Consider the following 17,282-nt stretch of genomic DNA (forward strand, 5'->3'; position numbering starts at 1 on the left):
AAATAATTGTAAAAACAGAACTTTGTGACAAAAATTCAACTGCTGCACACTGTATTAATCTAATTATAAAGCACTCATATGCAACCTTGTAAGAAAGAGCCATTTGAGTCACTATGAGACACTTTGGGATGAAAGAATATTGGTTGTGCAAGAAGGTTGGCCTCACTTTTCTGTCTGAAAAAAATGCTCTAATTCTGTACTAGTGGATAGGATTCATGCATGTGAACACCAGCACCAAGTACCAAGGGGTTTAAAAATGCTAAGAAAAAGGCTAATTTAAATACCTACTTCTTCCTTTCACCTTTTGAAAATAAGGTACCTAGGCCTGTCATGATCAATTCAAAATGTGTTATCGTGTCAGGCCTACAGGTACCCCAGCAGGTCATTTTAAGTTAAATTTAAAACGGCTAGTAAGTGTATAGTTTATAGCATTTTGTCAATACATTAAAAAGAGGGCATTATATTAAATAAACTTTGTGGAGCTTTCTTCCAAGTTATATCTTTGTTCCCTCAGCAAAAACATGCCAGAAGGGGTTTTCTGAATCATTTGTGCTTGTTTGAGTGATCTTGCAGTCTCTCCCGGGCACTGTCTGAACTGTCCTTTCGGTTAGGTATACAAGACCACGCATCTTGTCTAAGGCTGAGCGCACAAGCCTACGTTCCCCATGCTCCCACTACAGGGCCCCTCTTTGTTAAGCCCTCCTGTCACTGAACAGCGATCGGCAGAGACAGAGCATCAAAAACTAAACTGAAACAAATTAACCTTTTTAATACATTGTTCTTTTGGCAAATGTAGCAATTTCAAACCCAAAACATGGCGATATAAATACATTATGTGTTAGCAATTAATCCCCATAGAAGTGTATTATACCGCTTCTTTAAATATGTCATACTGTGGTCTTAAATTAGACTATTACTGGACAGTTTGAGACACCCTGAGAGGTTAATAGAGATCCATGTTGGAGGAGGCTACACAAGCTGTTTAGTCTGAAGATCAGTGAGGAGCAGTGATGTGCTTTGATCAGCTGAGGAGGCAGTGGACCATACTGAATACAGAGACAAGAGAGCAGAGAGGAGCCAGACTTTTGAAGTGCAAACAGCAGAACCGTAGGAATCTAAGACACTGCGTTTTGTTCTGTCAATTTGTCTGAGCACAAGATCATGGCTTCGGATAGGATAATCTAGATGGGTTCACCAAGGGTCAAGGGACGTAGGTGGTAATGTTAACAGTGTAATTAGTTTCAGTATTTTGTAACATTAAAAATATAATGTGAGTGAATACTGTTCATCTTGGTACAGTGGGTTCATATCTTAATTTTTTTTCAATTTTTTAAATGTAATCTAATACTCAAAGTAGAAATAGCAATAGCCTCCCATTTACTACACTAAGATTTTTTTGGTGTAAAATTATTTCTGAAGCATTTCTTTCCTGAATCTTCAGCGATGCCCAATAGTAGTGGCTGAATTGCTAGTAGTTTCGCCTCAAAGCAAGAAGGTCCTGAGTTCAATTCCCAGACCCAGCACATGGCAACTTCACCCATTGTTTCAGTGTCTTTCGTCTGGATAATACAGCCTCCCCATTATCCTACAACCCAATAGTTCTCCAGTTAAGTCCTTCTGAATAAACCCAGCTGAAGATCTGGAGATGGGCCCCCAGGCGTTTCAGTGAAGTAAAACAAGGCAAGGCAAGTTTATTTGTATAGCACAATTCAAAAAGTAATTCAAAATGCTTTACAGAATAAGAAAAACATTAAAATCACAATATAACAAATCAAAACATAAATAATTATCATAAAATTAAAGTTAAAAGACAACGTCTGGATTTAAACATTGTCAAAGTAAAGGTCTGTCTCACATCTTCAAGAAGACTGGGTCAAGTTATGGGTCAAATGCCAAACAAATTTCATTGCAGAGGCAATAAAGTTACCTTATTCTACATACAGGAATTTTCCTTGCTTTTGGCTTTTTCCCATTGAGAGTAACTAGAGCTAATAATTTTCAGACATCATTTGAATATAAAAGAGTTATAATTTTTCCATCAGATGCCCTTCCTATGAAAATACAGCTGAACTACCTGGATTAAACAAGGTCAGTGTGCTTTTTTGAAAACATATGCAGTTTTGTGAGTGAAAGACAACAGAATAAAAGCACAGAGATAATACCAACTGTGTCAAATTCCTGGTGCTTGATGGAAAAAGGTTGTGACATTCATTTAATCAGTGGCCCCAGCTCCACAGAGCAGAGTGAAGGGCTCTCTCATGTTTGTCACTGCTGCTCTCCTCTGCATTTGTACTGTAAACTGGAACACTACATCGGAGGAATTATAAACAGTCGCCGTCATTATTAGAAAAAACCCTGATTGAATACAAATATTTGACACATTATCCTACCGCTGCCAAAAAGTTACGTACGCTATATACGCTGTTGAAATGAGTTGTCTAACCTGTCTTATAAGGATTCTGGTTCATCTGTTATTTTGTTATTTATTGACCTTTATTTAACCAATATAGTTTAAATGTACTTATAGTTTCCCCATTTTGACAATTTTGGTGATTTGGAAGTTTACTTTCTGTTAGACATGAGCAGGAGTCATGACTGAACGCAATTCCAAAGCTATTACCCATCAACCACAGAGGCAAAATCTCACATGATTGATACGATTTGACAAAACAAAAGTATATGAGAACTGTGGATTGAGTTTTTCGTGTTGATGGTATAGGTAGAGGGATTCCTGTATTTTACCTTTCCACCGGATACCACATACGGTCCCACTGGTTTACATTATAGGATCCATTACGAGTATATATTTAAAAGGATTATGACATCTGTGATAATTCTATTGTTGAGGTATCTGAGACTGTATTTGATGTATAGTGTATATGGCACTTACCTTCACAGACAGAGTAGAACAATAACAGGGGGAGGAGGAGCCTGGCGAACGTCATGGTCCCACCTGAACCCAAACTCCACGGCATCACCTGCGCCTGGCCAAAAAAAAAAAAAACACATGCATTCATTTATCATTAATTTATCAATAAACACAAAACATGCAAAGTTGGCAAGAATTTCTTAAAAAATTATAAAAAGGTTATATAAGGTACTAAAGCCATGCCCCGTAGTACAGATTTCTTATGGGTATAGTTTTACCTGTTTAGATTTTCAGACAGACAAGTATACTCTAAATTAGCTCATCAGACTGACACTGATGAGCTAATTTGGCTGAACACATAGATGTTTTGAAAGGGAAAGCCCATTCTAATGAGCCATTTAGCCACTTAATAAGAGATAAACACTGGGACATCACCAGTGAAGGTGTCAAAACACAGTAGGTGTCATAAATACCCCACGGCAGCTCACTGTTAATTAACACTTGCACAGAAACAAATCATCATTTAATACTGTAATGTTCAAAGGAGGTATAAAGGAACACCTTACACAACCCTATACCATCTAGGGCTGCAGGCCACTAAAGAAATCCTTGGTCAACTTAAGAAATGTCCTGTGCATTGATCGATTAAATAAAAGAGGGCAGAGGGCACAAGATCTTTAATTATTAGGATTTTGCACTTAAAATGAATATGTAAACAGAGGAGTATGAGAAAGCAGCATGTTCATAAGAGAAAAGCCAAAGTAAACCATCCAGGCATTCTCAAAACTCCAACTAACTTACTCCCTTTCTGCTGTTTGGCTGGTAAATCCTTATAACCGTAATAAAATAATTTAAACTTTAAAAAAAAAGGTCAACTGGGTGTATTAAAACCAGAAAAATGCTGAAGTTTGCTTGTTTGATCTGGAACAAATGTGAATTTAATTTTTTTTCAGTTGTTTCAGATCGTATTCACGCTGCACATTTGCCAAGTAGACTATAAAAAAGTCTACTTGTTAGATCAGCACAAGAAGTACAACACTGAACAGAACTGATGGAGAGTAGGGCAAATCAGAGGCCAATGAAGCCTTCAGTAGGCTCTGGTAAGTATGAATAAAACAGGACAATTATAAAGTAGCTGCCCATTATTTAAATGTTTTTATTGAACAAAGAGACAAACGTCTAGATACAGTTAATGACATGTAGTTAATGGCATGCAGTTTGTCAAAGCATGAGCATTGAAATATAAGCTACGTGGGTCCAAACTGACTGTGCCCAAACCAGGGCTAGTAGCTGAGATTCAGGCTGAACACAGCAGCTTGTGGTGGGATGGCAGGTGTCTGTGCTAATAGAAAACCATGGACCAAGAGTGCACAGGATCACGGGGTTCAGTTCAGTTCATCCCTCTGTACCAGTGATAACCCCGTTTGGATTTAACCAAGCGCTAACACGAAGGACTGCTTGCTCTTTAACCGGGACAGACACGTGCACAGCTGAATAATATACTTGTGGAGTTCTTCAAACTTTTTTTCCCGGAGAAATGAATTTCATCCTGGACAGCTTCAGGTCCTGGAGGCACTATCAAGAGTTTGGGTGGTGCGTCCTGTTCCTGATCTTGCACTATATTCAAAACGGTATGAAATACAAAGTAATGCATTCACATAATGTGTTAACTGATTATTGTATAGAGCCGTTTTTGTGCCTTAAGAAGGTTTACACTGTGCATCGCTCATCAAGCCCAAAAAGGCGCATGTTGTCTGTGTTTCGGATCGAGGCCGTTTGTATCCAAACCATAAGCCAACCGCACAAGAGTGTCTACAAGCAGACCGGTTTCGATCCACTTGTTTGTCCGGCTTGTCCTTATTCACACCTGAAATAAAGTTCGGACTTTCAGTTGACTCGAATTCTAGTTGTCTAAGTGGTCAATGGAGTCTTGGACTAAAGCAAGTAGGTGTGAACGCTCTAATTAAAAGATGAAATGACTAAAGGACTACACCCCTAATACCACTCATACTCACATTTATTTTAAGTCACAAAAAAATAAAATTGCTTCTTGCAACTTTGAGGGAAGAAAACATTTGAAAAAAAACAAACTATATTTGCATTTTGCCAAGCTATTGCTTACTTTCAGTTGAGTATTATTTTGTTAGAGATTGGAAAAGCATTTGGTGTTGTATCTAAAAGTTACAAAACTTGACTTGTTTTCAATATGTAGAAAAAGGTATGATAGCTGATACTGATTTCAATACCACAATGATAAAAACAATTTTTTACACAATAGAATGCAATTTTCAAAACCAGTCCTTAATATTAGCATGTAATCGCTGTAGTTTAATACTACTTCTGATGTAGAGACCATTCAAAAACTCTTCAGAAAAGGTCAAATTTTGTCCTGTTTATGTGATTTGTTATTATGAGTTTTCTTCTTGCATCTTATCAGTATTTAGTTTTAATATCAATTAGTATCTGGGTAATGACTTTGACTATCCTTGAAGCATTATGGTTCATAAGCACTAACTTCAACTATTAACGTGCTGAAGAAATTATGGGAAATAAGATTTTTCCCTATAATAACGCAAGCAAACTTTCAATCCTGACAATTGCATTATACCTGAAGTTGTAATATTATTGTGTGTACTATTGTGTCCACCTATGATACATCAAAACAGCTGCATAGTCGTAACAAAGGACCTTGGTGCCTTGATCGCCCTATTTCTCTGCCTCTGCTCTCTCACTTCCTCACGGCCATTTGTTACCTGTCTCCCCATTTCCTCATTTGTCCCAACAAGGCCCTGGTGGTCAGCGCACTCATTCAGGGACAATTTAATTTCGCACGGTTATCTTTCTAAATTCTTGTTGTCCCTTAGGTCCAGCAAGAGATAAACGCCGCAGAGTGGAGTCGACAGCACGGGCTCTCTATCGGGTACTGGCCTTTTATTGTGTGAAAGTGAGAGTAACATAGTGGAGGGAGCATTCAATTTAGACAGACCAGGTCCTATCTGCAGGTAAAACAAGGTAAAGAATAGTCTGTCATAGCCCATTGAGTGAATAGATACATTTGTATGGTCTATATTTACATTACTGTTAGCTGTGCATGAGTGTCTGTCTGAATACATCCATTTGTTTTCATTTGGGCATCGGATTCCTCTGGTTTCCTCCGCATTATTGCATTTCACTTTCTGTAAACATTGTGTTGTTCTGTTGTTTTTTTACACTTTTCCTATTTCCTGGAGCCAAACTACCATTTATCTCTGCTTTGTGGCTGCTCAGCCTCAGCCCGTTCCGTGGTCTCTGCTGCGTACAGTAAGGTTTAAGTGAGGAGAAACTAATGAAAAAATATATGGGTGCTGCACACAGTGAAATCAAATATATAACTTGAACAAATGCTACGCTACACTTACAGATTGTTTCAACACCATATACTTTTTTTTTCTGATAGCGAAAAATGTTCAAGGCTTATATTAACATTTTTACTATAATGCAAAAAAATAAAGAAATAAAGTATTAAATGAATGATTCATCTTAAAGCTAACATCTGTAATTAGACTGGCTGAGCCGCCCCTGCTGTATTCTCACATATAGGTAAGCCTGAAGTAAATATAGACAAACAATTATATTGAAAGTAATTTATGCCACGGACACGATAACCCAAAAGTAGAATTATCCCCAAAAAAGTATTTCAAATGTATGATATGGTTAAAAAATAAAAACACTGATAAATACATAGCAGAATGAAACCCTTTGGTAGTTTTTTGTACATGTAGTGAGTCATAGAAGTTCATAATTCAGCCTTCCACAGCTCAAAACTCATCGTAGTACAGAAAAATAACCAAACTGTTCTCACTACTACAAAGAAAAAGTACTCACAATAAATACTAACCCCCAAAAATGACTGTCCCATCTGACAAGTACTGAATGATAAGTCGATATAGTATTTATTGAAACAGGCCTACTCACATATCACTATTAGATGCTATATACATTACTGCTGTTTGATTGTCAGCTTTGGCCTGACAGAAGAAGACCAAAGAGCACAGATGAGCCTAAACAAAGGCCTGCTGAGAGGGGAGGATAAACAGCTTTTACATCTGCCATCTACTGATAAAAAAAATGTAAAAAGTCAAATCAACTTGCAGATCGACGATTAAAATTAGACAATAATTTTAATGTGTAAAAGTTTGGACTTAAAGGGGCACTATGCAACTTTTCAGGTGGAGCCAAATTTTAGACTATTGATGTATTACTTCAGCCTTAGATGTAGTTTATACTTTTCAGTTGAAAAATTTAACAGCGAGTCCACAGTGTTGGATAAAGTTAGTTCAAGAATGTCTTACAAAAACTGTAAAAAAAAAAAAAAAAAAAAAAAAAAAAAAAAAGGCAATACAGGAGTTTCAGAGAGATGAAAATGTAGCACAGTTGCCATATCAATTAACAATTAAAAACAAAATATTGTACCTTGTGAATGGGGAAAAGTAGGTCAAAATATAACACCTAGAGACACATATGTAGGTTCTATAAGGTTTCACATGTTTTCTACGATTACATAATGCCAAAATACTGCTAAAAAAAAAACAAAAAAAAAAACTTCTGACTTCAGTAGAGGAATACAATTCTATTTGGCCTGAAATACTACAAGGTTTCACAGGTTTTCTAGGATTATATAATGCTAAAACAGATCTAAAAAAGAAGCAACAACTTCTGACTTTAGGCCAAATAGGTATACCAGTGGAGATTTGTGTGAAATATGGAGCTACCATTCAGAAAATAACTATTCTGAAACTATAAATGTATTCACCTGACTCAGCAGTAATGAGATATTCAATAGCTCCTTTCTATTTTATTACTATTGTGGCTAATGTATCTCTATTGACGACCACTATGGCAGATCATTCCCACAGGTTACTGCCAAAAACCTCTATAGTGAGAGAATTGGATAGAAAGTAGGGGTACACACACTCAAATTGTGATCTTTCCGACGAGTACTGCTATTTACGTTTTATTCTGTTCAGATTGCACATTGTAAACAACTCCAGAAGCATTAACATTCAAAAGAAGCCTGAAATATGAACTGATAAACTTTATATAGCTCTTTTCAACCTTCAAGGCACTCAAAACGCTTTACATCAAAGAAGCCACTCACACACACATTCATACAGCAGTGTACGCAGACACTGGGGCAAGGTGGGTTAAGTGTCTTGGCCAAGGACACATCGACAGCATTTATCTGTGGGAGCTGGAATCGTTCCGCCAACCTGTGGGTCAGTGGATCTAAGCACTCTACCAATGAAGTTTATGTTGAGAGAGGGATTTGAACCACCAACCTTCGGATCAGTGAACAAACACCAATTGAGCTACTGTCGCTAATACAAGATAGACAGTCAAAACTACAGCTGCCACAAGCTTACTATAGAACACAGTATATTTTGTTCTTTGAAAAGGATGTTCTATCAAGTAAAAATCCATGATTGTATGATTTGATGATTGTACAAACTAAATTGCAATTTTGATTCAAATGCAATACATGTACAGCCCTAACAGAAACTTGTTGTTTTGAAATACAAGTAAGCAAGAATTACCCACTTGAAGACACAACAACAGCAAAGACAACAGCCATATTATAGGCTCCCAAAGGTTTCCATCTAAAAGTATGTAGTATTTTCCTCAGTGTGTCACAAAATCAATGGGTGAATATGAGAGAGGGGCCGGGCTGAGACAAATACAGGTTTGAGAGAGCTGACTCATAGCGTCCATCCTGCACAAACATATGTCTGTCTTCAGCTAAAGCAGAGTTTCAATATTGAGCACAGTGAGAGAGGAGCCCCCTGCAGGGATACAGATGCACTGCGCTGGAACAGGGCACTGGGTGGTCAGAGGCACTCCACCTATCTCTGTCTGCCTCAGCTATCATCAGGAATCTCTGTATTTCAGCATTTCAAAACATGCACCGAGCAATCTGTTCACTGTACAAAAGGTACAAGGTAGTAATGATAGTTTTCAAGTCAGGGGTGGCTAGAAACATGCAAATACTATCCAGTACTTGTATGTTTGTTTAGCAAGTGAATACAGGTGTAGTTCTATGCGATATCTCACAAATTCTACGAGTCCTAAAATGTCTCCCAGTATAGTTCTTACAAGTCTCAGATAAGTCCTAGAATGTCTCACAATAGCTAACTTCAGGAATCTCTGTATTTCAGCATTTCAAAACATGGGCAGAGCAATCTGTTCACCGTACAAAACAAGTTCAGGTAAAAATAATAGTATTCAAATCAGGGGTGGCTAAAAACATGCAAATACTATCCAGTACTCTTACATTTATTCAGTGAGTGAACACTATTCTCATAATAGTTCTATATAGAATATCTCAGCAGGTTTAAGAGCCCTACACTGCCTCATAATATAGTTCTAGAAATTCTCACAACTGTTCTACATAGAATGCGTCACAAGACTTCTAGAATGCGTCACAAGACTTCTAGAACTCTTGTGACACATTATAGAACTAGTGTGGGGTATTCTTGTGACGCATTCTAGAATACCCCACAGTAGTTCTAGAATGCTTCAAAAGAGTTCTAGAATGCTTCACAAAAGTTCTAGAATGCTTCACAAAAGTTCTAGAATACCCCACAGTAGTTCTAGAATGCTTCAAAAGAGTTCTAGAATACCCCACAGTAGTTCTAGAATGCTTCACAAAAGTTCTAGAATACCCCACAGTAGTTCTAGAATGCTTCAAAAGAGTTCTAGAACATCCCACTGTAGTTCTAGAATGCTTCAAAAGAGTTCTAGAATACCCCACAGTAGTTCTAGAATGCTTCACAGAAGTTCTAGAATACCCCACAGTAGTTCTAGAATGCTTCACAAAAGTTCTAGAATACCCCACACCTATGTTCCCTCTAATTTTTCACGAGTCTGACCAAACACACAAACTCCCTGAGCGGTCCCATGGATCACTGTGAGCGACATCAGACGTGCGCACTGAGGTCATGCTGCATCGCATCCATCCAAGTTAAATGGTTTATTAAAAGAATCAGATTACCACATTTACATTTCTGTTATAAGACTTTTAATTAAGTGCTTTAGCCACTTATACAATGAAAATGACAAAAATCTTGCTCATGACCTGTGTAGTATGTTAATGCTATTGGAAGTATAAATATTTCATTTTACCTATAGCAAAACATGAGCTTCCAACCAAACCAATCCAACTGTAAACTCCAATGTTGAAAACAAACTTAACATTTTTATGATAAAGTTCTGGCTTGTATTATGAGTATAAGCCATTGTGTGAAGCTTTTGCTGTGACTGTGTGAGATTGTCCTACTGTGTCTGGGAGATAGTCCGGTAACTCTTTTTCAGTATATGACACGATCATTTGATTTTTACAACTCATAAACTAGTGACAGTATCAATGACCAATACACACTGAGAGGAATCTGTATCTGCACAGCTGCTCTATTACTGTACATTTACATATCATATCAAAACACAATATATAATGTGTATTTGTATATAAAATATATTCAAAACAAGTGGTATGGGTCAAAATAAATATTTACAAACCACACACTGCAAACAGTGAACAAACACAAACTGGAAACTAAGAACACACTGTACATGATTGTACAGTGTGACTGTGTCATTCTGTGACAGTGGCTCAGTGGTTAGAGGTTGGAGGATCGAGTCTCGCTCGGACCAATTCCACGAACCGCTCCGGGTCCGAGATGCTTCTAGTTCAAGGGTCACCAACCCTATGCCCGAGGGCGCCATATCGCCCCCAAGCCCCAGATGAGTCGCCCGCAGACCGGTTCTAAAAATAGCACAACTCACTAATGAGCTGCATCTAAAATTTAATCTTATTCTGTTGCTTTTTTTTTTTTTTTTTTTTTAATCACCCTTGCGTTTATATAGATTTAAAAATGACAATATCTTAAACATATGTTCATTATACGTGAAGTTTAGAGAAGTTAGGGTGAACTTTGACCTACTCACTTCAAAGGTCAGTATTGTGCGCGTGACAAAACCAGTTCTCCGCTTTGGGTAAATGACAGGCTTTTTTCACGACACCGGTGAAAAAGTCACACGACGCAACCGAGATTTATTTAAAAATATGTAAGCTTATTTTTCTTTAACATTACATAATTGATAACTTTATGAAACATGGTGCAATGTATATTATTTATGTTTTGTTAAAAAGGTTTGTCAATGGATAGTAAAAATGGGACACTTTTCCTATGAGATGTAGTGATGTAAGTGTCATCTGGAAATTTAACAATTACTCAGATTAGTAAAGTTAAAGTGCTGTATACTGATATCTGTTTCCCTCCTTGCTCATTGTTGATAATTATTTTGAGAAATCATTAATGTGATCAGTGTCTTGCAACATGATCAGTGTGTTCACATAGATGATTATCATTTATCATTATTAATAATGTATAACTAAAGGCAAACTGAGAAAATTTGTTATTTCAGAAGAGCGTCTCAAACTGGTCGCCCTTCGTATGACTCAGTGCCCATAAAGTAGCTCTCAGGTTAAAAAAGGTTGGTGACCCCTGTTCTAGTTTAACTTGTACAAACATCCACAGTGTCCGTTGATTTGTCCGTTTCGTCATGTTTAAAACGCAAAACTGTTACAAAAGCGTAACAGTGCGCCCGAGGGCGGGCCGTCAGAACGTTAAGGGGTTAAACAGCACTTCATCATTATCAGCATCATTAGCGAATCTTCACTCCACATCGTCCACATTGGCTAAAATTCTGGGAGCGGCACATGAGGACGCCTGTCAATGATGTTGATAAGCTGCGCAGATACGCATGTGAATCACATAATTGTCTGGAGCAGCTAGTCCCCGGTCACACTCACTGACTCACACTCAAAAATAGCGCAGAATGAATTGTTGTGTGTTTATTTTATTTTCAACTCTGGTTTGATTTTTTTGTGCGCAGCACAGATTTTTTGTGCGCAGCACAGATTTTCTGTGCGCGGAGACCGTGTCAGCAGTGCGCAATTGCGCACGCGCACAGCTTAGAGGGAACAGTGCCCCACACTAGTTCTAGAATGCTTCAAAAGAGTTGTAGAATACCCCACAGTAGTCCTAGAATGCTTCAAAAGGGTTCTAGAATGCTTCAAAAGGGTTCTAGAACGCTCCAAAAGGGTTCTAGAATACCCCACAGTAGTTCTAGAATGCTTCAAAAGAGTTCTAGAATACCCCATAGTAGTTCTAGAATGCTTCACAAAAGTTCTAGAATACCCCACACTAGTTCTAGAATGCTTCAAAAGAGTTCTAGAATACCCCACAGTAGTTCTAGAATGCTTCAAAAGAGTTCTAGAATACCCCACAGTAGTTCTAGAATGCTTCAAAAGAGTTCTAGAATACCCCACAGTAGTTCTAGAATGCTTCACAAAAGTTCTAGAATACCCCACAGTAGTTCTAGAATGCTTCACAAAAGTTCTAGAATACCCCACAGTAGTTCTAGAATGCTTCAAAAGAGTTCTAGAGTGCGTCACAAGACTTCTAGAATGTGTGACAAGACTTCTAGAATGTGTCACAAGAGTTCTAGAATACCCCACACAACAGTTCTAGAATACCCCACACAAGTGTTCTAGAATGCCACACAACAGTTCTAGAATGCCTAACAATAGTTTGAAAAATACCTCACATAGTACGCCTCACAAGCTCTCCAAAGCTTGCAGATAAAAATAGACCCTTCCGATGTTTGTATACAGAACGCCTGCATTCTAAAGGCTAGTATCATTTCAGGCTTTGGTTTCAATGTATTGTGGGAGAGTTAGCATTAGCCATGAAATATCACTAACTATGAAAAATAGGGGTGTTTTGGCAACTGACAGAAAACAATACCATGTGTACAAGTATTTAGCTCAGTTTACTGACATAGTATTAAACAACGAAATAGCATAAATGCAATGCTAACATTTCTTAAATACAACATTATGCACCAAAATAATCGCACCAAAAAACATGGTGGACAGATTAGGCAAGGCAAGCTTATTTGTATAGCACAATTCGTACACAAGGTAATTCAAAGTGCTTTACAGAATAAGAAAGACATTAAAATCACACAAATCAAAACATAAATAATCACCCAATCTGCAACTCTCTCACCCACTCGTTTGCACCCTTTAAAAACTCTCTCTCGCACTCTTTAAACACTGTCTTGCTCAGTTTAAGAACTTTCCCATTACTTTGACACATTAACAATTACATTTTAATTTTATGTCACTAAGTATCACAAATCCTACATAAATGAGTTTTTATTTTGCTGCCTGATTAAAATGAATGGAATAGAATGTTTATATCGGTACCAGGCTGTGTGCACAAGTATTAAAAGGTTGTAATAATTATTTTACCATTTGGGTGTAGCGGAAATCTAAGAAATCATAGGCTCATATAGAGACATACAGCTACTTACTACAAAAAATAAATACTACCAAAATAGATATGGAAAATCAACACATGCACGACTTCTATTCAAAGCAAAACTTAACAAATTTCTCGCACTTTTTCCACATTCTTTTCATAGTTTTGTATGGTAAAAGTACTGAACTGAATTTTCAGGTCAAGATCTACAGTAATATGTTAGCATTTGATGTGTCCCCGCTCGACTATTATGCGGCCAAACAATGTGCAGTTTATGGCCCATTGGGTTGTGTATCATTACAATCACTTGAGGAGCAGTGGGGCTCTGGGAGAACATGCAGCGGGGGGTCAGATTAAACTACTCAGAGGCTAAACAGCTCCGGCTCTTTACAATGCACCAAAAACAGGCCATATGAGGTGGACATGCCCACAACATTCAGACTTTACCACGTGTAGGTTTGGTCAGTGATTACGTCCTGGCATTTCATATGATTTTCTGCTTTATTACAAACAGTCAAAAACACATTGACAATTGAAAACCTTTCCACTTTTTCATACAAGAAGTTATTTTTCTATCATAATTGTATATTTTTGGCCAGTCCTAATCCTACACAAAAAACGGCCATTGTTTTGTCATTCATCAATTACTGGAGTTTTTATTACAAAAAAACAAACTGGAAAAACCTGGATTCTTACTAAGATAATGTGAGTGGGGTCGCTTCTCCATGGATCTGACATCAAACTTGACCTGAAGGCATCACGTCACCTGCTTGTCTTCACGGAGATAAATCAGTTTGATGCCATGCTTTTGAACATTCCTGGCAAAATGGCATGTTCATGAAGATAAGCAGGGGGCGGACCCTCATAGTGCACCCTCAAGTGTTTCAGCTGGTTATATGTGCCATTTTGAGCACTTTTTGCCATTCAAAAGATATAATATTGTTAATTGCTATGGTAACAGTGGTGATTTTTGGTCATCACTCTGAAACCCATGGACAGTAAATATCGTAACAGTTATGACATGTACAAGTTTACTGACAAATGAAAAAGTTTGTTCTTATTCACCTACCCTCTTGGGTCCTTGTGTTTGTATCTGTCAGTTTACCCTGATGCAGATGAAGTGTATGGAGGAGGAGGGGGTTTGGGGGGATGCAGAGGGGGGTCCCTGGTCTAAAAGTGGCCCTCGCTCCTCGGTTCAGGCCTGTCCCATCTCATCGGCTCCACTGTCAGCCCCCATCAGCCTCCATCAGCGTCACCAGCATGTCACAGGGACTGCTCATCCACAGCTCTGCACTGACAATGCTCCATCAAACTCACACTCCACAACCAACAAATATTCACTTCTTATACAGTGGTTTACAGAAGGGTACTCTTTTATTAAGCCTAATAACTTTGAAGTATTTCAATAGGGTTGTAAAAATAATGACACCTTGTAGGGTTACGATTAAAGATTATGTTAGTAGTCAGCTAGTCAGTCATTCATTTTTCAACTCGTCAACTAGTGAAACAACTATTTGTATTTTTGTAGTCTGAAGGCTTTTAAGGAGAATATTTACGTGTATTGTTGATGCAGATGATGCATGTTCATTTAATAAGACCACTGACCTTGTTATAAAAAATATATATTTACATATGTGTTGAGTTTGTATAAAGAGATAGACTGATATGTTGGTTAGCTGATATGTCGGGCCAATATTCGGTTAGCATTTTTTTTTAGCATATCAGACTTAAATTTCCAGCACAGACTGATAAATTTTGACCGCCTTGCTGCCTCAAGAATACACGTAAAGCTTAATTTAAACACTTTAGTACGAAGAGATAATTGCACTGCAACTGTTCTTATTATATAGAACATATAGACAGGGGTGTGGGTGAGATTGTAGTAAATTTAAATTATAGAAATTGGGGAAAATAATCTAAATCGGCCCATAAATATCGGCAGAGCTCATCGGCTATCAGTTGTTCTGATTGTGAAAGAATGGGTATTGGCATCAGCTGTGAAAAAACAAAACACATGTCAGTCGATCTCTATTTGTATAGTCCAGATAACGATTATCATTACCACGATTATTTTTATAGTCAACTAGTCAGGATTAGTTAATCGTTGCAGCCTTAATGCCCACATATTAATCAATAGAAAAGTCCATTTGCAAAAACAGAAATCTTCTTCAAATTTTATTACACAAGTATTTTTCGTCTCGATATCATCTTCTACACATGGTTTATACCAGTATCTTTGAAGGGATTTGCTCAAGAAGGGATAGAATAATATTTGTATTGCACTAAAACAGATATGTCTTTTGAAAACACAGCTAGACAAAGAGTAAATTGGAACCCTTCGACATTCAAATGACACTTATTGTTTTCCATGTCTCCAAGATTCAATTTTCAAAAATGGATAACATAAATCAGATAAAATTAGACCTTTCCGGTTTTACAATTGTCTTGTTCGGTCAAATATTAAAGCATTTTGTAATAACCACACTTCATCTTGTCCTGAAAATTGAATTCCATTTATAAAAACTATTGTTATTATTAATTATCATTGTGTTTGCAATCGTATGTACTTCATATAAAACTATAACTGCAGTTTACATTATAGAGTTCTACAGTATCAACTACCACACACTCATTTACACATGTATCATCTTTGGTCACTTCAATCAAGCATCAGTTGTATTTATTCTGATACAGATATGTTTTTATGAATCACACAAACCCTTATGTCATACATGTTTGCATAAGATAAAAATCTGTTTATCATAACATTTATACTTCTTTGTTTAAATCTAAAGCAGAAATGTGTAAACCCAAAATAGCTCAAAGCAGATTGCGAGTTTCTGAATACAGTTGGGGGAAGTCTCTTGGGGCATTTCCAGTATCAAAAACTCATTTTGATGAAACATTCCATTCAATGGAAAAATACAGCATGCATTATGCCTCAGGTATGGATATGAAACAAAGTACAAAGTACAGTACTGAATATAAAACAGCAAAAACATCAATGACTGACGTGTGAGCAATGGCGGTTTCTGGTTTTAGTTTTCATTTGACCTTTTTTGTACTTATTTAAATGTTACAAATGTTTCTTCATATTGTTCAATTACATTTTTTGCTTAAATTTGTCTCATTAAAACAAAATACAGATTCAATAATGATTACAATAATTCTTCCTCAAAACCAAATGCTGTTGATTAGCTGTTGACTTCTCAATTAAAATCACACAAGCATATCACTGACAATCTTGATCTTGATTCAAATTCAATTAATTGCACCAGAGCCACTTCTTCCCATTTTCCTCTCCATTCAACACAATTACAAATAACTACTGTAATTATCAACCAACTGCTGCACCAAGCAAAACAAATCTGTGCAGCTTTTTAAGTCAAAGGACCCATATTTCACTATTTTCTGATCTAATGTTGTTTCCTCATCAAAAACATGGAATTTTGTATTGACTGTGTTCTTCTCTCAAACAGAAAACACTCTGCTCTACCTTGTGATGTCATGTGGCAATACAAGAACTGCTCCACTGTGTTTTTAAACTCCATACACCTTCATTAGAATAATTTGGATGATTTCAGCCTTGGAATTGCCTATCTCTGCTGAACAGAAGGTAAAAAGTAGCTATTAACTTGAAAACTACTGCTTCAGGGAGTTCTTTGTTGAAATTGGAATGTGTCTCAGATAAAATGTCGCTGACTTGTGGGATGCCCCAGGGGTCAATCGTGGGACCCCTGTTGTTCAAGCCCTACATGCTGCCATTAGGCCAGTTAATACGCAGCAATAATGTGTCCTACCATAATTATGCAGCAGGTGAATATGGACCAGTGGATTCACTCTGGTACTGCATCCTGCAGATCAGTGTTTGGATGCAAAACAGTGTTTCTGAGTTTAGTTGGAGAAAGTTGAAGTCATCATCTTTGGCCCACAGGAACATAGCGAAAGTGTTAGCAGTAACCTCCAGTCTCTCTCTCTAAAACCTTCAAATCAAGCTAGAAATCAGAGGGTAATAATGGACTCAGACTTGAACTTTAACAGCCACATCA

The 17,282-nt window shown here is 37.3% G+C and overlaps 1 protein-coding gene across 1 annotated transcript in view; it reads right to left on the reverse strand.

Annotated features, from left to right (window-relative positions):
- cdh23 (cadherin-related 23) overlaps positions 1-2,975 on the reverse strand; it is a 246,948-nt gene extending 243,973 nt beyond the window's left edge. The window contains exon 1 of the mRNA XM_055227160.1: positions 2,891-2,975. Coding sequence (XP_055083135.1) covers positions 2,891-2,975 — 85 coding nt within the window. The remainder of the gene's footprint in view (positions 1-2,890) is intronic.
- Between the last annotated feature and the right edge of the window lie 14,307 nt (positions 2,976-17,282).

This window comes from Periophthalmus magnuspinnatus, chromosome 15, assembly GCF_009829125.3.
Source record: "Periophthalmus magnuspinnatus isolate fPerMag1 chromosome 15, fPerMag1.2.pri, whole genome shotgun sequence".
Lineage (NCBI taxonomy): Eukaryota > Metazoa > Chordata > Actinopteri > Gobiiformes > Gobiidae > Periophthalmus > Periophthalmus magnuspinnatus.